This window comes from Electrona antarctica, assembly GCF_951216825.1.
Source record: "Electrona antarctica genome assembly, chromosome: 7".
NCBI classification, from domain to species: Eukaryota; Metazoa; Chordata; class Actinopteri; order Myctophiformes; family Myctophidae; genus Electrona; species Electrona antarctica.
In genome coordinates this window covers 50,899,622-50,921,843 of record NC_136812.1, presented here as the reverse complement: position 1 = coordinate 50,921,843, position 22,222 = coordinate 50,899,622, and the positions used below count along the sequence as shown (strand labels likewise).

Below are 22,222 nucleotides of genomic sequence, written 5' to 3'. Positions count from 1 at the left end.
GTGCCCCTATTCTTGGTTGTCATTAATTTTAGGCAAGTTCTAGCCCTAGTGGTTAAGAATGTCTGCTAAATGCTTACATTGTAGGCTACATTTTTAACAAGGCAACTCTAACTTTATGAAATGCAAAGTTCAGAAAAAGATAATTAGATGTTAAGATAATGTTGTGGGTGCCTGCTGGCCAAGTGGTGCAGGCGCATGCCACACGTACTGTAGGCTCTGGCCTGACAGTGTGTTGCGTGTTCGAGTCACATTCATGACGATCTTTACTGCGTGTCTCTCCCCTTCTCTCTCCCTCTTTCATGTCTATGTTCACTTGATACTATCATTAAAGGCAGAAAAGCCAAATAAAATAAATAAGATAATGTTACAATGCGTTTATCACCATGAAGCTCAAAATGGCTGTGTTGTATTTCTCCTCAGTGAGTGAGCTCTCCTTCTCTTTACTTCCAGCTGGTGATGAAGCTGAGCAGTACAGCAGTTCAGCAGTCTCCTGCTGCCTCCGCTGCTCCGCTGTACGCCGGTCCAGCAGACGTGGCCTGTGATTTCTGCACCGGAGCCAGACGTCGCAAAGCTCTCATGTCTTGTCTGGCGTGTCTGGCCTCTTACTGTGAGACTCACCTCCAGCCTCACTACAATGTTCCTGTGTTGAAGAAGCACAAGCTGGTCCCAGCCACCGACAAACTGCAGGAGAAGATGTGCTCCAGTCATAACAAGCTGATGGAGGTGTTCTGTCGCACAGACCAACAGTCTATCTGCTATCTGTGCACCATGGATGAACACAAGGGCCATGACACGGTGTCAGCTGCTGCAGAGAAGGCAGAGAAACAGGTAGCACCACCATCACTTGAAGACAAATCATAAGATGGATCATGTTTTAAAGATGGAAGCAAGACTAAATATAGTTTTAATATCTGTCAGAGACATTAAAAAGCACACATCACAAATGCTTTCTAAAACAGTAGTTAATTCTCAAACTTTTCCGTGCCAACGACCCCCAAATTCAGATATATTTCGCCACGGACCCCCATCTGAAAATGTTTTGGGCGAGGGACCCCCAGAAAAGAAAGTAAATATCAAAAATCAAAACAAAATATTTTTAGAAATGTTAAAAAGTAGCAGATTAACAAGCTCGCAGCAGGGCACAAAGCGACGCGCTGTGAGCTTGTAGATCTGCTTGAGAACCACTTGTTCCAAACCACTGTTCTAAAACAGAGTTTTCTAAAAGATGTATGTTATAAAATCTAAAATGGCACAGATGCTTTCCCGGTTTTAATTATAGGATGAAGTACACTAATTTTGGACCCAATTAAAAAACAGAATCATATTTCACGTCCATTAATCTTGCCCTTCAAAAGTGTATTTTGGAGAAGTTACAAAATGAATAGTCATTGGTCCGACAACGACGACCTACCTCAAAACCTAACCATATCTGCAAGCACGGAGCAGCGCATGTTCGCCAACCTTAATCCGGTCGTTTTCCGCATGTCAGACTATTGACATGTCGGAAAAGCGTACGCACCCTGTTTTACCCTGTATCCTGTATGAGTTCTCTCTCTCCTGATTGGATAGAATTGGTGTCCCGACATGAAAAAGTCCACAATGTTTCCAACCAAACTGTCTCTCTTCCTGCTTCTTGCAGAAACAGCTGGTGACAAGTCAGGAGGAAGTCCAGCAGAAGATCCAGGAGAAAAAGAAGGAGCTGAAAGACCTGAGACAGGTCTTGGAGGGCCTGAACGTGAGTGGTTCTCAAAACTCTTTAATGTCAAGGACCCTAAAATGAGATTTATTATATTATATCTGCTGACCGGACCCCCATTTCAAAGTATTTTGTTCCAGGGACCTCCAGAAGCAAAGATTTAAGTTCAAAATGTTTGCTTTACAAATATATTCAAAGATTTACAGACATTTTCAAGATTGTTTCGAAAATAGCAGATCTACAAGCTCATATTGCGGCACCAAGTGACATGATATGAACTTGAAATCATTGTGCGTGTGCGTGTGCGTGTGCGTGTGTGTGCGTGCGTGCGTGCGTGCGTGTGCGTGTGCGTGCTAAGCAGAGGTCTGCAGATGCAGCAGTGGAGGCCAGTGACAGGATCTTCAGTGAGATGAAGGTCTCCATTGAGAGAAGACGTGGTGAGCTCAAACAACTGATCAGAGATCAGCAGCAGAATGCAGTGGCTCAGACTGAGGCTCTCCTGAGACAGCAGGAACAGACCCTGGATCAGCTGGAGAGGAGACATGCTGAGCTGGAGGAGCTGTCCAACACTGAGGACATCATCACATTCATTCAGGTTCCACACGTGGCTTTTTGACACTTTGGTTTTGAAAGAACAAATCGGCTTCATATTTCATCCCATTCCATCAAGTGATTACATTACGTTGTAATTTGATTTATTACATTATAGTAGATTACTTGACATGGCATAACATGACATTATTCATGCTGGTAGTTAATAATAATAATAATAATAATATAGTTCTAGTATACAGTAATTATTACATAATCACAATAGTTTTAGATAATCACAATAAGTGCATAATTGTTTCCATTTAAAAAAAATGTACAAACATTTTCCAAAACTAGCAGACCTAAACGATCAGCATAAAGAAAGAAAAAACAGGTGTGCTTCCTCTGGAGACTGTCCTTTGTTTAAGGCAGTGGGAGCTCAGCTTTAAAATAACTTATAACTCATAAACCAACTAAATGGAAAAACCAGCACCCCAAAATAAAAGATGCAAGACTGATGCAATTTATCATGTTTATTTGAGAACGCTGACGCGTTTCGGCAGAGCCTTCTTCATCACGTTTTAGTCTGCTCTGAAGAAGGCTCTGCCGAAACGTGTCGGCGTTCTCAAATAAACATGAGAAATTGCATCTGAGCCAGTCTTGCGTCTTTTATTTTCCATTTAGTTGCTAAATGATCAGCATGTGAGCTTATTTCCACTATTGTGCGTGCGTGCGTGCGTGCGTGCGTGCGTGCGTGCGTGCGTGCGTGCGTGCGCGTGCAATCCGTACATTAAGTAACTGGTTGAACAACAAGGACATCAGCTCAACTCTACAATATTGTGATCAATGCACTGATCTATTGATCATCATTGATCATCCCTGTCTAAAGTGGTTTACTGGTCTCTCTGCTTGTCTCTCTCCAGAGTTTCCAGTCTCTCTCCAGTTCCACTGGATCTCCAGTCTCACCCAGTGTGGTCGTCTGTCCTCTGAGGTCCTTCACAGATGTGACTGATGTCGTGTCTGGTCTGAGAGACCAACTAGACAACCTCCTGACGACAACTTGGCCACAGATATCAAACCGAGGTGAGATTTAAAAGTGTTTATTGTTTTTCATAGTAAACATGGATGGATGAAGCCAGAAGGAAACTGGAGATGTTTGAACTAGAAACAGACCGATGGTACACAGTAGGCTGTCTGTCAGATTGGACAGTAAAATAAGAATTAAGCAAGAATATTACTCAAAGGAGAGATGAGATTGAAATGGGTTTATAGTGTTTCTAAGCACCCTCTACTGTACAGTACATTTCTAAGGGTTGAATGGATTTTATAAAGGTGGAAGTATGTCTATAGAGCGTCGCAGAAATAGTTCCCCATTCATTTTCCCCATAGACATTTCAAAAAGTATTTATTTAAAAACCTTAAAAGCCTCGTACAAAGCTAACAGCCAAGTTGACATATCAGGACAATAAACACATATTTTTGGGACGAACAAATAATTAGAAAGAAGAAAAACAACAAAAAAAGTGTTGTACCCTGCCCTTTTTTCGTCTTTCTAATGTTCTGTTCCGCCCAAAAAATGTGTTTATTGTCATGATTTGTCAACTGGGCTGTTGGCTTTGTCCGAGGCTTTAAAGGTCTTTAACCCATTTTGGGGTGGGAACCCTTTTTGGTGTTTTAACTATGGAAAAATAGCAGATCTTCAAGCTCATAGCACGGCACCGAGTGCCGCGCTATGAACTTGTAGATCTGCTATTTTTGAAAATTTGTGAAAATGTGCCTCAAATCTTTGAATATATATATTATTACAGACTTACAGAGTGAACATTTTAACTCATATCTTTGCTTCTGTGGGGTCCCTGGAAGAACATATTTTCAGATGGGGGGGCGGAGGCATATTACATATAATTTGTGGGGTTCTTGACATGAAATATTGAGCACCACTGATACAGAAACATAAGGTTTTTCAGAAAACTGTCTGATTTTGAAGACATTTTAAAAATTTCGACGTCGGGCCTAAATGGGTTAAATAAATACTTTTTGAAACGTCTATGGGGAAAATGAATGGGGAATTATTTCCTGGTGTCCTCGCAGGAGCGGGACTGTGCTGTGTTACCTGTGTTTCATATCACCCAGTACATTATATAAATGCACCATCTATTATTATTATTATTATTATTGTTGTTATTATTATATTTTTGTTATTTAATGATCTTCAGGAGTTCTCTCTCCTGATTGGTTGAAAGTTGTAAACCACCTCAAAATGTATTTTCTGTTTACTAAAGCAATGATTACTATCGAGCTATAACAGCTTTAACTTTTTGGACCTTCAGTTGAATCCGTCCTTCAGAATGATGACGTTTACTGTTTTCTTTCTCCAGTGTGTGCAGTTGATGTTGATGATCCAGCGGAGCCTCAGACCAGAAAGGACTTCTTACAATGTGAGTCCATGTTGATGTTGTTTCTGAACGTTGACGTTTCAACCTGAAATGTTATTTGAAGCTCAGTCTAATGAGTTTGATCTGAGAGAATATTAACTCTAAACACAATGAGGTTCATGAGGTTTGGATTTTCTTTTGTCGTGTGTTCTCACAGATTCCTGTCCTCTGTCTCTGGACATCAACACAATACACAAAGAGCTCTCCCTGTCAGAGGAGAAGAGGAAGGTGACTGTAACACGACAACAACAACCTTACCCTGATAATGCAGAGAGATTTGTTCAGTACGCTCAGGTGTTGTGTACAGAGGGTCTGTCTGAACGTCGTTACTGGGAAGTAGAGAGGAGTGGTGTTAGAGGGGCTGGTATAGCAGTCTGTTATAAAGACACCAACAGAGGAGCCAGGTTTGGATCCAATGATAAATCCTGGTCTTTATGGTGCAATAGTAACGGCTACTTGTTCAGACACAACAGTGTTGAGACTAAAGTGTCAGGGCCTGTCTCCTCCAGACTCGGGGTGTATCTGGACCACAAGGCAGGCACTCTGTCCTTCTACAGTGTTTCTGACACAATGACCCTCCTCCACACAGTTCAAACCACGTTCACACAACCTCTCTATCCAGGGATATGGCTTAGGTACTATGGAGATACAGCAGAGCTGTGTAAGACATGGTAGACATGTTAAGAATACTGATGAGGATATTCAGTTGAACACTTTGTTTTCTTCATTTAGATTGTAGTTGTTCCCTTCTAGATGAAGCATGTGTTAGAATGATGTGTCACCATCATGATCAATCAACCCATTGATTGTGTTCTGCTCATTGCATTTCTTTGCAGATATGTCTGTTATCTTGTTCATGTTACTACAGAGCCCTCTGTCAGGCTGTGGAGCCTTTTATGCCTCATTGTGAGCTTGTAGATCGGCTATATTCAAATGTATATACAGTAGGGCTGAAGTGGTTAATGTATGGTTTGTAATAATAATCTAAATCTACAAAGTAACTAGTAGTAATTCAAGTTTTCAAATAATTGTAGTGCAGTAAAAGTACATCATTTGGATCTGAGATGAAGTGGAGCATAAGTAATAGTGTTGGAAATTGAAAATACTCAAGTTGAAGTACAAATACCTCAAAATTGTACTTGCGTGCAGTACTTTAGTAAGTGTACTGTTAATTTCCACCACTGATTATTGTGAAACATAGTTTTATCAGTCAACAGTAAACAAAGCAACATAGTATGTAGACTTGTAGAGTGTATACAGGGTATATCTGCACATTTCTAAAGTGACAATGTAATAACATCATGACTCTGATGAAGACCGCATTGAGGTGGAAACGTTAGTCGTTCTCTTGTACTAGCAGCTAATAAAAAGGTTTAAAATGTCTGTGCTGCTCCAGTGTCCTCTCCTCCTTCTGCAACATGTGTCCTTGTTCCTGTGATGCAGCGGAGCAGACATTCCAGGCTTGAGGCGCGTTGCTAGACTCCCTTTGTGACAATTTAATCACTTTTAGACCCTTTGAATACGTCCAAGACGAAAAAGATAATTTCTGCATCAAAAGTAATCAATAGATTACTTTTACTGTCTTGTACTGTCTGTCTGTGTTTGTTTTATTTGTCTTGTTCTGACCTTGATTGGGGGGGATATTTACATGTCGGATACAGCAAAATGTACATGTTTATTCATTCAATAAAAATAAAGTGTTTATATAAAAAAAGTAATCAACAGATTCTCACAATATTTTTTTTATTCAAACTAAACGTAACTAAACACTTTATTTTGAGGCGGTCTCCAGTTCAAATGTGATTATTTTGGGAGATTCATCTCCAGTTCAATCTTATTTTGGGGGGTCCCCGGTTCAAATGTGATTAATGTGGTGGGCTGCAGCTGGTGATTACAGTGGTTCTCAGGTGTAATTACTCCTCAATGTCTAAATCGAATTAAACAGTTAATCAAAATAATTGCTTTTGTCGCTTATGAAAATATAATTTAACAAGGTGAACAATGTTTGTTTTTGGAGGCCCACTTTGCACTTTTGCAAGAATTCAAATTTTTTGATTTTGTTTGACTTTGATTAGTTATATTTGGAAGCTGTATAAACATGATGGGAGACTTGGCATGTTAGCATACCTCTACTAAAAGTAGTGTGTATTTCACCCTGAGATACAAATCATTGTTTTCTATGGTGGATAAGCTATAAGATAAGCTTTTTGGAATTAGTGTTTTTGCTTATTTTACACAAGAGATACTGTATTAGCCTAATACAGCATCTCTTGTGTAAAATAAGCAAAAACACTCATTCGGTTCCATGTGTGTCCCCATATAACCTAATACTATTAGGTTATATGGGGACACACATGGAACCGAATACTGAATGACCCAGCTAGGACTTGACAAGTGCAGTCCAGCAGGGGGAGCCCTTGTCATTGAGATATAATAATGAGAGTAGGAGCAGAGAGGATACTGATTGATTTGCAGCTTTATTAAACGCATTATTAATATTTACATCTACAGACCTTTGATCAGCATTCTTATATCAGCCTCAATCCACCGTCTTTTAATACAAAAACATACAGTATATAAAAACAACTGTCTCTCTCTAAGGGTGCTGTATTTACAACAAGAGTATAGGCTACATACAGTGATTACAACATAAACATATACAGTTTGCCTAATATGTACGTATTCTTACCATCATGGTCTTGTATAGACCAGTCCAATACTGTAGCCTACCATGTTTTCTCCACATACCACATATAGGCCTACAGTAGCTATACATGCCCCAGTAGGCTACAGTGATTACAACATTATAATGTACAGTTGATAGACCAGTCCATTACTGTAGCCTACCATGTTTTCTCCAGCCTAGAGGACATGTGTACATGAATACAAGTTAAAACAAAACACAAATATAAATAAGAGATGAAGGCAAAACAATGACTCTTTGTCTCAATGGGCTATTACCATAATATGCTAGATCATTCATTTAATTTGGACTACACAGATAACACAATACAAATAATCTCTAATCCAGCTGTGTATGTTGAAACGATTAAGTCCTTTTGTCCTCACCTTCCCATGAATAAGTTCTATGTGTTCAATTGAGAGAAATATTCATCCACTCAAGTGTAATTCCTGTTACTCCAGATATCTTACTTTGGACATAATTGGAAATGCATATAAATTGTTTTACACAAAATCTATTAACCTATATGGGCAGTGTGACAGTTGTCAGTTATCAGACTTGTAAACAGTGAGAGAATGTGTTTAATAGAGAGTGAAGAACATAATGTTGTGTGTAACAAGTGAGTCCTCAGGTGGTGCAGTGGTAAAGTCTCTCTCTCTCCCTCTCTCTCTCTCTCTCTCTCTCTCTCTCTCTCTCTCTCTCTCTCTCTCTCTCTCTCTCTCTCTCTCTCTCTCTCTCTAAACTGTTTCATTCCTGTGATGAAACACCAGTGCTCTCATGACCCCAAACATATACTTCCTCCTTTGATTGTGTGTGTGACTCACTCACTTCCATTCATACTGACGGACAGTATATCTGTATGCAAATATAAGCAGACTGACCTTGATCTCTCCATAAAATAAACACAGGCGTTACAAGTCATTTCAGTTCACACAGTCAACGTGCTGTTAAAGGGTCATATACTGTAAATAGTCAATGTAACCACTTGTCTTTGAATGTAATCACTTGTCTTTGAACAAGTCCAAATAATTCAACTCTGACCTTTCTTGGTACCTGGAGAGCTTGTGCTGCTATTGGTCATCGTCTTGGTGTTCTGTCTACTGTCTCTGGACATTACAGACTTTACAGACATTACAGACACACGCACACATTGTGTGTGTGTGTGTGTGTGTGTGTGTATGTGTGTGTGTGTGTGTGCGCGTGAACCAGCCACGCCTGTGGGGACTGGACACGCGTTGCGTATGCCTCAGGGTGCTTAATAGATTTACAATAACTATGACTAATTAACTATTGATTAGACAGGTGAAAGGTGACTCAAGACAGTTGTAAACCACGTGGTTTACAGTACAAAAGCGGAAGAGTGTGTGTGTGTGTGTGTGTGTGTGTGTGTGTGTGTGTGTGTGTGTGTGTGGCGTGCGTGCGTGCAACTTATAAAAGTTATTTCATCAGTCCTACTGAAAACAGTCGCCTCATATTTCATCTTTAGCACCAAACTCTCTGCATGCTAACATTGATTACAGTACGTCAGTGGTTCTCAAAGTGGGGCCCGGGGACCCCCAGGGGTCTTTGAAGGGGATGAACAGCAAAATTTGGTTTAATGTTCTGCTCTCATGTTCTCCCCGTGTCCCCTAGGGTAGGTACAGTAATCCTGGTCTCTAAACTACCTCCCCCTGGCCAGCCGGGAGCCTGATGGAGGGGAAAGGAACTAGTCTTAATACTGTGTTCCTTCCACGCGTTACGTCCGGCCGGGGAAACTCTCCCCTGTCAGGTGAAAAGAAGCAGCTTGGACTCCTCGGGCAGTATTATGCGTGTCTTAAGTACCAGGTGTTATGACTTAACTTAAGACCTGGAGGCGTGATCAATGCCATTTGGTTATTCTGAGTGGCCAAACATCATTGACCAGGTCTTACGTTAAGTAATAAGACCTGGTACTTAAGACACGCATAATACTGCCCCTCATGCATAGAAGGAAGCATGAGGTCAGTCCCCCCCCCCCCCCCAGGTTGGCAGAGGAAGTGTAGTGCCCAGGATTACATTAGATAATTGACACTGGGTGAAAAAATGGGTTGCAAAATGGTAGTTGTAGCTGTAGTTCTGTAGTGTGTGTCTGTGAGCATTAGTCTCTGGAGGCATTTGAATACACTGAGAAGAGGCTTGTTAAAGATGGAGATAAATGTCCTGTGTTTGGTTTCCTCTCCAATACAGAAAAATAAAATAAATAAAAGCACTGACGTGCAAACTCTAAACTCAGACACTCCATTTTGATTTGTGTTAATATAATGGCTGCTCAAGATGTAAAGCCACTGACAACAACAACACAGCATCATCACCCCATTGATGTGAGAGCACACACACACACACACACACACACACACACACACACACACACACACACACACACACACACACACACACACACGCACACGCACACGCACACACGCACACACACACGTGTGCTGACGTCAATACAACATAAGCGAACATACTGTAGTGAACTCAAACCTGTTTTACTTCTTGAATGACTCACACAGGGTTGTAATTTTGTAAAGATGCACACACGCACGCACGCACGCACGCATGCACGCACGCACACGCACACACACACACCATATGTCACAATAACAGCTCATATACATATGTATCAAAACCACTTCCACTTTGGTTGACGTCTGTCTGAACTCCACTTATGTGGCTTTGGCTAATTGTACTGAAAACAACAGAAGTACCGTCAATCTGTATTGTAATCACAAGACAATGTGTACACTAGCAGTGGTTCCCAAAGTGGGGTCCGGGGACCCCCAAGGGTACCCGAGGGAGTTCCAGGGGGGACCCAGCTAAATGATAGTTTGGAACCAAATGGACCATTATGGGTCTGTAACTCAGAGAGTGTACAAATGGAACAAAATGGACTCTAACGGGTCAATTTTGGTTCCATTTGTACACTCTCAGAGTTAAAATAACATTGATTTTACAATGTAAATTGGGGTCACAGAGATAGAAATGCCATTAAATGGCGGGGTCCGTAGACTAATGCATGTCAAACTGGGGGTCCTTGAAATTCAATGGGTTGAGAATCACTGCTAGAGCCGTAAAAATATTCTCTTATGGGGGTCCCTGGCATATATTTTCAAATGGGGGTCCGCGGGCTAATTAGTGTCAATTTGGGGGTCCTTGACATGAAAAAGTTTGGGAAGCACTGCACTGATCAATATCAGCTGGTAATCACATATAAACCCTACAGTAGAACACTAAGTATATTTTTTGAGTGGTGAAACCACACACATAGCTGTGGTGAAACCACAGCTATGTGTGTGTCCCTGTGTCCCTGGGTCCCTGTGTCCCTGGGTCCCTGTGTCCCTGGGTCCCTGTGTCCCTGTGTCCCTGGGTCCCTGGGTCCCTGGGTCCCTGTGTCCCTGTGTCCCTGGGTCCCTGGGTCCCTGGGTCCCTGGGTCCCTGTGTCCGAGCAGGAAAATAGCGTTATAGCATTTGTTCACCACCAAGTGTCACTGTTGCACAGCCTAACACACAGACACACACAGGCCAGGGAGGAGGGTTTGTACAGTACAGTACAGTACAGTACAGTACAGTACAGTACACTACACTACACTACACTACACTACACTACACTACACTACACTACACTACACTACACTACACTACACTACCACTCACTTCAGACGGGTCAGATTTTTTGTTACACCATCACTAAACACCGGTATATTTTATGTAAAATATTCCATAAAAAATATTTCTCACCCAAATATATTGAAGTACAGCAATACATAGCACCTTCTTCTACCTTCTATGATGTCACTGAGTATCATGAAGGTACTGAAAGACCCACCCCAGACATCAGCAACATTATGATGTCACTGAGCATCATGAAGGTACTGAAAGACCCACCCACCTCAGACATCAGCAACATTATGATGTCACTGAGCATCATGAAGGTACTGAAAGACCCACCCACCTCAGACATCAGCAACATTATGATGTCACTGAGCATCATGAAGGTACTGAAAGACCCGCCCATCTCAGACATCAGCAACATTATGATGTCACTGAGCATCATGAAGGTACTGAAAGACCCACCCACCTCAGACATCAGCAACATTATGATGTCACTGAGCATCATGAAGGTACTGAAAGACCCGCCCACCTCAGACATCAGCAAAAGTATGAAAATGGCAAAAATATAATCGCCCGGGTGAAAATCACCCATGTTTAGTGTTCTAGGGTTAATACCGTATGTTAGTGGATGAATAATCATGCCTGGAGTGAAAGTTGGAGGCATTTCTTTCATGTCAGGTCTCAGATTAACTCCAACCCTAACCCCATATAAAACATATGCGTTATTATTGGGTAATTATTGTTGTTTTGTCCCCCTTCTCTGTCTTCTCATCTGCTTTCAGACATGCATTATATTAGTTTTCCCGACTTTAAACAGAGTATATAGGCTAAAGGCCCGGCTATACCAACTTAAACAGTGTCACGGGGCAGCCCGTGCCCTACACACATACACGCCCAAATCAAAGACATGTGTATGTACATGTGACATTTTAAAGTAAACACACACAAGGGCTGAAAGGGTTTTAATTGACACTGTGTGGAAGTTAAGTTATTCGTGGGTCACCTACAGTATAGCTGTCTCTCCTCTGCAGTGCTGGCCTGTTGAACATACCAGCCTTTATAAGAGTCAGACAAAACCAGACATTCCACCACACTACGTCTGGGACAACTGTGCAAGCTATAGCAGGTCACCTGAGGACACGGCCAGTCCCATATATACGCATGTAACATACAGTATACCTCAGCACATCACTGCAGCTCAAACAATGCAATTATTGACCAACCTCACCCCTGCCCCCACTCTCTCTCTTCTCCCTCTCTCTCTCACGTACACATTGACGCAACACACACACATGACCACAACTGTACCACTGTGAAAGTAAGGGAGAAAACAAACACGTGTTTCTTTTTCTTTTTTTGGTTACATCACTATTGTGGCTGACTCATTGGAACAGGAAGTAGTCTTCTGAGTGTAGGGATTTATGAGGCTAAACTATTACATTTTATGCTTATTTGTTGTGTATAAAAATCCGGCGACCCAAGGATCAATTTGTTGCATAAATTTAAGATAAGGGAAGGATCGAAGACCAATTTGTTGGAAAGATGGTGAGAAAGGCCATTTAATGGATAAAAATAAATGATATCTATTCTGTAATGCTAATTAGAAAGGACTGTAAATATATATACCTTCAATAACCCAGCAGGGAGACCAAATACCGTGCTGTATTTACCTTACAAATGAGTGGATAGCCCTTTAAATCTTGAATGACAGCCACGGTACCATAAAAAATAGAAGGATACCTTAAAACGAATTGGAGACAGACGAAATAAAGTTCTGAGAGGAAGTTTAATGTTTTAACTGTCATTTTTAGTAGGTAATAAAGTCAATTTTCATAGAGAATGTGCTACATGGTTCAGATATTAATAATAATAGTACAATACATCACTATAATTTAGAGTATTCAATTGTTCCAATATGGATCCGAACTGAACCTGAACCCCCCTTCACAGTATGTCCCAGGCATTAATACTGTAGATCACGTCAGTTGTTGATAAACATTCATTGGCTGAATAGATAGTTCATTTCCGCAATATCCCACGGTGGTGCTGGTTGTCGAGCACTCATTGGACCAGCACATGGATGATGAGACTGTTATCGTGACATCTTCGTGACGTCATTGAGGGCCATAGACCGGGAAAGCACAGAGGCTGGCGTTGCTATGGCAACCTGAAGATAACATTCTTTCCCTGCACTGTGAACTTTCGACAGAGAGAAATGCTCCTTCTCACTAGGCCCCAAGGCCACACTGATATCGAAGCAGCTGCATGTAAAATAAAATCAAAACAGCACACTACAGTATGGTGAATTTTGTGGCTACAGGCAGACAGTATGGAGACTTCCATAAGATACTAAATCTGAATGTGGCGTCAGGAAATCCATAATATAAGTATGATAAAATAATATAAAGGATAATATAGGGCTGAGATGATTAGGCATGTGGATGGTGACATGACATAAATAGGATAAAGAGAACAACCCAGGGTAAACAGGCAGTAGGCTAAGAGTAAAATTATGATAAAAGGGCAAGATGACCAAATATGACCTATATGGAACACGGTCTGGGCCAAAGTTCTATCTGAGTTGACCAACAGAATATGATGGAGTGGCCAACTTGACATGACGTGTAAACAACATGTCAGAATTTATCTAACAACTAGGCTATACAATACATAATATTATTGTTCCTAAACAAGGAGTTATTTCAGACAGCCTTTAGTGCCGGTTTTCTATTCTTAAAAGATTACATTAAAAAATATTGTATTGTTATTGTTCTTATTATTCTGATGCAGTAAGGGAATAAAGCATTATAGTGTAGCAAAATACGTCATTATATGATGCGTTAGTGTGCAAATAGTCAATAAAAACTATTTGTTATGCCCTCCGTCTCTCAACAAGTGAAAGTTGGCTGCTTTGCATTCCTCACCATTGTCACGGTCTGCGTGTGTGTGTGCGTGCGTGCGTGCGTGCGTGCGTGCGTGCGTGCGTGCGTGCGTGTGTATCATTGCCTTTAATCTGTCTGTGCTGTAACTGGACTGTTACCATGGCATTGGGGAAGGTGAAAAACATAAACAGGATGTCATGTCATAAATCACCCAGGCCTAGCTGCCACCAGAATATCACCCAGTTCAACTCCAACCCCATGCAGTTCAAACCCCTTTACGGGTGACGAGTTACGGGCGACGAGTTTTGAGCCTGTAGATCTGCTATTTTTGCTATATTTGAATTTAAATCCAGATTTTTTTTTCCATATATTTTTTAGATTGGAATCCTGAAAACTAAAGTTACATTTTTATTTAATTTAAAATGCATTTAGTTATACTTATGGTAACTTTATGAACTCAAATGCTGTCACTTTTCTAGCAATTTGTTCTATGCATTTCTCCATCTGTCTGTATTTGTGTCACTCCACCTGCTATAACAGACGGCACTTAAGTAATACATATAGTACAGTACAATAGAGCGTCGCAGTCCCGCCCCCTACCATGGCCCAGGAAATGATTCTCCGTTCATTTTCCTCATAGACATTTCAGAAAGTATTTATTTAAAGACGTTTACGCCGCGGACAAAGCCAACTCGAGTCGTGACAAATCATGACAACAAACACAATTTTTTGGGCCGAACAAATAATTAGAAAGAAGAAAAAAACGGCAGGTTACAACACTTTTTTTGTTGTTTTTCTTCCTTGTACAAATGACTTGTATACCTACTTACTATAAACACATTAAGTAGACAATAAGATATCATAAAGTGGTTAAGTTAATCACACACACGCTCCGCACACAATGGCTTAATTGTTTAGGTGTGATCGTTCACGACACTTGACTCGGTGCCAAAGATGCGACGTACTTCAGGTGACAGCGGTACTTTTCCTGACGAATCCTACTTGCATTCACATAGTCTGTGAGAAATAATAACACCTTAAAACATGTACTTTCACCTCGCTGTATGGCGTGCCAATTTCATTTTTACACCTCTGCTGCTTAGCGGACGGTGTGGTGTTGTAGAGGAGGTCTCTACTAGTGTGCATATGTCACACTAGTCGATACATAGCAGGGATTTTTGTCCAGCGTCCACTTTAGTTCACTTTGGTCTGGAAATGGGATTTTTTTTTTTACCTCTGACCTCATGCCAAAACATTTTTTACACCTCTGCTGCTTAGCGGACGGTGTGGTGTTGTAGAAGAGGTCTCCCCGGACATGTGCATATGTCACACTAGTCGATACATAGCAGGGATTTTTGTCCAGTGTCCACTTCAGGGATTTTTGTCCAGTGTCCACTTTATAAAATCCATGCACTCCAGTGAATAGGGATTATTGTCCAGCGTCCACTTTATAAAGTCCATGCACTCCAGTGAATAGCATTTATCCATTTAGATAACTTTTTAATTACTTATCTTTACACAGAAACATTACTTATTACTTATTTGTACATAAATGCTTAATTTATAGTTTTAAGGTGCAAATGAATCTTTCTTTCAATACTCTAGAGGGTACTCTTATTTTGAAGAGATTGTCCACTGGAAGTCTTATATTTGCTAGCTTAGATTTGCCAATTAGGCAATAGAGCATATAATGAAAAGGATATCTTTGAAAGACAAAGAAGAGGTCCCGCACACTGTCAGACACTTGCCAAAAAAATGTTGGTCAACGTTTCGGTCGCTTAGACCTTCATCAAGACAGACAATGTTTTTTTTTGCGTGTCTGACAGTGTGCGGGACCTCTTCTTTGTCCCTTTTCTTATTTTTTGTGGCTTTCACCTTTTATTTTATATTTTTATGGAGGGACAGACAGTAGGCTGACAGGAAATGGGGAGAGAGATGGTGGGAAGACATGCAGTAAAGGCCGTCGGGATTGGGAGTCGAACCCACGGCACACTGCCAGACTGGATTACCAGCCAAGGTGCCTGGACCACTGAGCCATGGCCCAGGCCAAAGATACCCTTTTCACTTTTGAAAAGTCACACCACACACATAGCCACTGCTACATAGTAAAAAAGCCAAAGCCACAGACACCTTCAACTCAACAGAGTGACAGAGCAGTTAAAGAGAGGGTCACACACGAGACACCGGTTCTGATTGGACCTGCTGCGACCTGCAGGTCAGCTGTACAACAACACATAGACAGAGGGTCACACACGAGACACCGGTTCTGATTGGACCTGCTGCGACCTGCAGGTCAGCTGTACAACAACACATAGACAGAGGGTCACACACGAGACACCGGTTCTGACTGGACCTGCTGCGACCTGCAGGTCAGCTGTACAACAACACATAGACAGAGGGTCACACACGAGACACCGGTTCTGACTGGACCTGCTGCGACCTGCAGGTCAGTTGTACAACAACACATAGACAGAGGGTCACACACGAGACACCGGTTCTGACTGGACCTGCTGCGACCTGCAGGTCAGTTGTACAACAACACATAGACAGAGGGTCACACACGAGACACCGGTTCTGACCGGACCTGCTGCGACCTGCAGGTCAGTTGTACAACAACACATAGACAGAGGGTCACACACGAGACACCTGTTCTGACTGGACCTGCTGTGACCTGCAAGTCAGCTGTACAACAACACATAGACAGAGGGTCACACACGAGACACCTGTTCTGACCGGACCTGCTGCGACCTGCAAGTCAGCTGTACAACAACACATAATAGAGGATAGACGGACCTTTATGGAACCTTTGAGGGAAATGGTTTGAGGTTTTATGGAAACCTTTGAGGTTGTCATACCACCAGCAGCACTGGTATCACGTGTAAATATAAATGCACGATGAACCATTAATCTATACCCTGTACAGTCAATCCACAGCAGATACATGAGCATTATACAATCCCATTTATTACTGGATAAATAGTTACACTATTTAGCATAAGTGGGGCTGGTAGCACAAGCACGCACACACCGTGAAAGAGGTGTGTGTGTGTGTGTGTGTGTGTGTGTGTGTGTGTGTGTGTGTGTGTGTGTGTGTGTGTGTGTGTGTGTGTGTGTGTGTGTGTGTGTGTGTGTGTGCGTGTGCGTGTGCATATTTTTGAGTGGTGTAAACCACTCCTACAACTGGCTTTGTTAGTTTACGTGTCTGTCTGTCCGTATGTCTGTCTGTTCGTACCAAAAAATGAGCATGGTTGCTATGGTCACCCAGTTCACACGGGTGTGATTTCATTACGTCAGACATTACGTCAGACCACAGCTGATCAGTCTATATAAGACCTTACACCACTCAGTTCACACGGGTGTGATTTTTGATATATATCCTATACTGTATATAGGTTTAATGTTTGTTTTTAGTTCAATTATGTTTTAAAAACGCCATTGACAATGAAGGGATAATGTACGTAATCTTGTCCCTAACACAAACATTAAATGCCATTAACAATAAAGAGAATTTAATGTTTGCGTTGGCACCGTTTGTTTTACATCATCATTACATCACATAATCAACATGAGATAGACTTTAACACACTTTGGGCGGGAACCCCTTTTGGTGTTTTAAGCATTATGTTATACTTTAGCTATTGAATAAAATCACACTCGTGTGAACTGAGTGGTGTAAGGTCTTATATAGACTGATCAGCTGTGGTCTGACGTAATGTCTGACGTAATGAAATCACACCCGTGTGAACTGGGTGACCATAGCAACCATGCAAATTTTTTGGTACGAACAGACAGACAGACAGACAGACAGACAGACAGACAGACAGACAGACACGTAAACTAACAAAGCCAGTTGTAGGAGTGGTTTACACCACTCAAAAATAGCAGATCTACAAGCTCATAGCTTGAGCTTGTAGGTCTGCTATTTTTGAAAAATCGTGAAAAATATGACGCAAACCTTTATATATATTCTTTCAGAGCGAACATTTTTAACTAAAATCTTTGCTTCTGGAAGGTCCCTGGGATGGGGGGTCGGCGATGGGGGGTCGGCGGCCAAATACAGATAATTCTGGGGGTCCTTGGCATGAAAATGTTTGAGAACCACTGACATAGAAACATGGGTTTTTCAGAAAACTGTCAGGATTTAGAAGGCATTTATAGAATCCTAACGTCTAAATGGGTTAATATATTAGCGCCCCTCACTTCACACGGGTGTGATTTTATTTGTTCAGCACCCGTCAACTTTTTGAGATGTGTGTGTTTCCATTTTGGATCTTATCTCATAGTAGGCTTAGAGTATATTATGAATATATATATATATATATATATATATATAGTATATATGAATATATATACTCTAAGATAGTAGGCTTAGAGTATATTATGAATATATATATATATAGTATATATGAATATATATACTCTAAGATAGTAGGCTTAGAGTATGAATAGAGTATGAATATATATATATATATATATATATATATATATATCCCTGTCCACAGTGAGTCTTATATGTCCCTGTCCTCAGTGAGTCTTATATGTCCCTGTCCACAGTGAGTCTTATGTCCCTGTCTGTCCACAGTGAGTCTTATGTCCCTGTCTGTCCACAGTGAGTCTTATGTCCCTGTCTGTCCACAGTGAGTCTTATGTCCCTGTCTGTCCACAGTGAGTCTTATATGTCCCTGTCTGTCCACAGTGAGTTGTCCATGTCTGTCCACACACAGTGAGTCTTATATGTCCCTGTCTGTCCACACACAGTGAGTCTTATGTCCCTGTCTGTCCACAGTGAGTTGTCCATGTCTGTCCACACACAGTGAGTCTTATATGTCCCTGTCCACAGTGAGTCTTATGTTTCTATAGTGTCAGCCATGTCTCTGTCCATCGTGTCACTTGTGTCTCTGTCAACAGTGTCCACGTTGTCCATGTTGTCACCATCCTTATCCTCATCCATTGTGGTTTAGGTCGGACGACCTGCATGCTGCCTCCTGGTCACGGTGTTTCACAGCTTTCATGTCTGCCGGACCGGTCTCATGTCCGCTGGTAGAATACATGTTTCTACATCCAGCAGGTATATGATCTGCAGCTCCATCATGTGCTCCACCTGTTGAATGATTCCTCCACCTGCCAGTCCTCCTGTCTGCATGCAGAGTCACCAAACTTCACCACCTTGGCATCAGCACCACACTCTGCAACTGGATTCGGGACTTTCTGACCAACAGACCCCAGTCTGTTAGGTTGGATAATCACACCTCCTCCACCCTGACACTGAACACCGGTGTACCACAAGGCTGTGTGCTTAGCCCTCTCCTCTACTCCCTCTTCACCTTTGACTGCGTTCCGGTGCATGGTTCCAACACCATTATCAAGTTTGCGGATGACACCACGGTGGTAGGCCTGATTAGGAACAACAACGAGTCGGCCTACAGGGCACCTGGCGGCGTGCTGCGCTGACAATAATCTGGCTCTCAACACCACGAAGACCAAGGAGCTAATTGTGGACTATAGGAGAACGAACCGCTGTGACCACACCCCGATCCACATCAACGGGGCGGTGGTGGAGCGGGTGTCCAGTTTCAAGTTCCTGGGTGTTCACCTCACTGAGGACCTCTCATGGGCTCTCAACTGCTCCACCCTGTTCAAGAAGGCGCAGCAGCGTCTATATTTCCTAAGGAGATTGAGGAAGGCTCACCTTGATCCCCGGATTTTGGTGAACTTTTACCGCTGCACCATTGAGAGCATCTTGACAAATTGCATCTCAGTGTGGTACAACAGCTGCACAGTGTCTGATCGGAAGGCCCTGCAACGGGTAGTAAAAACTGCCCAGTACATCATCAGCACCCAACTCCCGTCCATTGAGGATCTACAGCGCCAAAGATGTCTGCGTAGGGTGAGAGGCATCCTGAAAGACCCCTCTCACCCAAACCACAGACTCTTTGCCCTTCTTCCATCCGGGAGGCGATATAGGACTATTGGTTCCCGCACTAGTAGGCTCAGGAACAGCTTCTTTCCTGTTGCTGTCTCCCTGCTGAACTCTGCCCCTCCTCAATGACACTGAACAATGATACCCCCTTCCTCCTACCCATCTGAACTCTCATGCTCACACCCAGGGCTCCAGCGTGCGACCTATTAGGTCGCATATGCGACTTAATTTATTAAGGGTGATACTTAAAATTGAATGAGGTCGCACAGGTGCGACTTGCTGGAAGGATGAGTGGAGGAAAAAAAAAACATCCCGCAGTGCTTGCCCGTTCCATTGATTGAAAACATTGGACGTTCGCCTGACGCCCAGTGTTCAAAGAACGATCGTTCACGAAAACCCACAAATAAGCCCTTCAGACTTGGATGGTCAGAGCGGCGCGATTACATAGCCTACAAAGTCAATTCAAAGACGAGAATTGCGCAAACGGGCGCGGCACGACCTGCCGCGGTACAAACTGGACGAACCGAGGCGAATATATATTCAGGTCTGAACACAGCTTATCCGACACAAATTAACTAATCTTTCTCAGCTGTACAATTTCACTGGAGCGCGCAGCGCGCATATCTAACTGCATGATGATCAGTCATGATCTACACAGACAGCCGACTCCCAACCCAAACACTGAGTGAAACTTAGTAAACGTGTTGTTTGATTAAACATGTGCCACGAAATGTGCCACGAAAAATAGCTTCCAAAGCATGTTATGTTTGCATCGAGGAGGTAGCCTGTGTCCATACCATAGGTCCATACATGATGATCGGCCAACAAAATACATTAATCTCCCTCCCAGTGTGAAGAGCACTGATGCCTGATTTATTCTTCGTGTTCCGTGCTGAAAATAGCTGATCTACAAGCTCGCAACGCGTCGCGGACACGACGCGTTGTAGATCAGCTATTTTCAGCACGCGGAGATATGCAGGCTCTGAGAGCATTCAGAAACTTTTGCCTTCACAATAAAAGCATGCAGCTTTCACAAGTTGGCCCATAAAGACAAGGAAAAGGATTAAGAATTTGGTGGCATTTCACATTGCAAAAGATTTTTTCCAAAATGTAAAAATATTATAATAAGGAATTAATTTGGATAATGGTAATGGAGATATTGTACAAATTGTCACTTTATTAATCCAAAAGGTTTGGACTGCATTTAATTTTCAACACAAAACCTTTAACTGACTTTCTGTGTGTGGAATATAAATATTGCCTTTATTGACTGAGTGACTTTGTGGTGGGTTGAAACCATCTACAGTGTTTTGAAGTATAACCAGGTAGGTTGCTGTTTTTTACACAGTGACCTTTGTAGGGGGTTTTATGATTCAAACCTTTAATGGTGGAAACCACTACATAAATAAATGGCGCCCGATGTGGGCATGATAAGATTAAGATCATGTATTAATACCACGCTATACAAAGAAAAAAATGGTGCTACCTAATTTGTGGTGGCGCTACCAAATGAAAAGGTAGGTGGCACCAGTGCTACCTGTGGAAAAGTTAGTCTGGAGCCCTGCTCACACCATACATACAGTAGCATCTTATGGCTTGTGTCGGTGGGTGTGTATATATATGCATACTCCTTATTTATACTTCATTGCTTATTTTTCTATTTATTTTTCTATTTATTATATACTACTGTACATACTGTACATTCTGTACATTAATCAACAAGTGTATTTATTTCCATTACTGCATTACTGTATTGCACTCTGGCTAGATGCCACTATTCATTTCATTGTCAAAGTATTTGTATACTATGTGCAGTGACAATAAATTGAATCTAATCTAAAAACAATCTGATGATTGGCAGAGAGTTCAGAGATCCATGGCCGCGACTTGATGTCAGAATTGTGGATTTGAAATAAGAAGCTTTCATTTGATGTCCTTTTTCTCTTACTGTAGAACGTTTATACAAGCATCATTATTATTTGTTTACTGTTTTCACATGCAGTCTTGAGTACGTGGTGACATTAGTAGGTTCAAATTCCCATTCCTTTGCAAACTTCCAGAATGTTTCGCATTCAAACTGGGATATGGTGTGAGCTTCTTCCCCAATACAAGCCATCGATCGATCGATCGATCGATCTATCTATCTATCTATCTATCTATCTATCTATCTATCTATCTATCTATCTATCTATCTATCTATCTATCTATCTATCTATCTATCTATCTATCTATCTATCTATCTATCTATCTATCTATCTATCTATCTATCTATCTATCTATCTATCTATCTATCTATCTATCTATCTATCTATCTATCTATCTATCTATCTATCTATCTATCTATCTATCTATCTATCTATCTATCTATCTATCTATCTATCTATCTATCTATCTATCTATCTATCTATCTATCTATCTATCTATCTATCTATCTATCTATCTATC

General features: G+C 41.6%; 1 protein-coding gene across 2 annotated transcripts in view; it reads left to right on the top strand.

Annotated features, from left to right (window-relative positions):
• The window catches only part of LOC306927059 (tripartite motif-containing protein 16-like), a 14,054-nt gene extending 7,714 nt beyond the window's left edge, over positions 1-6,340 (top strand). For both annotated transcript variants that reach the window (XM_079506682.1, XM_079506681.1), the window contains 6 exons: positions 451-828; positions 1,640-1,735; positions 2,058-2,291; positions 3,151-3,310; positions 4,606-4,665; positions 4,820-6,340. In XM_079506682.1, coding sequence (XP_079362808.1) covers positions 451-828; positions 1,640-1,735; positions 2,058-2,291; positions 3,151-3,310; positions 4,606-4,665; positions 4,820-5,337 — 1,446 coding nt within the window. In that variant the 3' untranslated portion in view covers positions 5,338-6,340. The remainder of the gene's footprint in view (positions 1-450; positions 829-1,639; positions 1,736-2,057; positions 2,292-3,150; positions 3,311-4,605; positions 4,666-4,819) is intronic.
• The last annotated feature ends 15,882 nt before the right edge of the window (positions 6,341-22,222 follow it).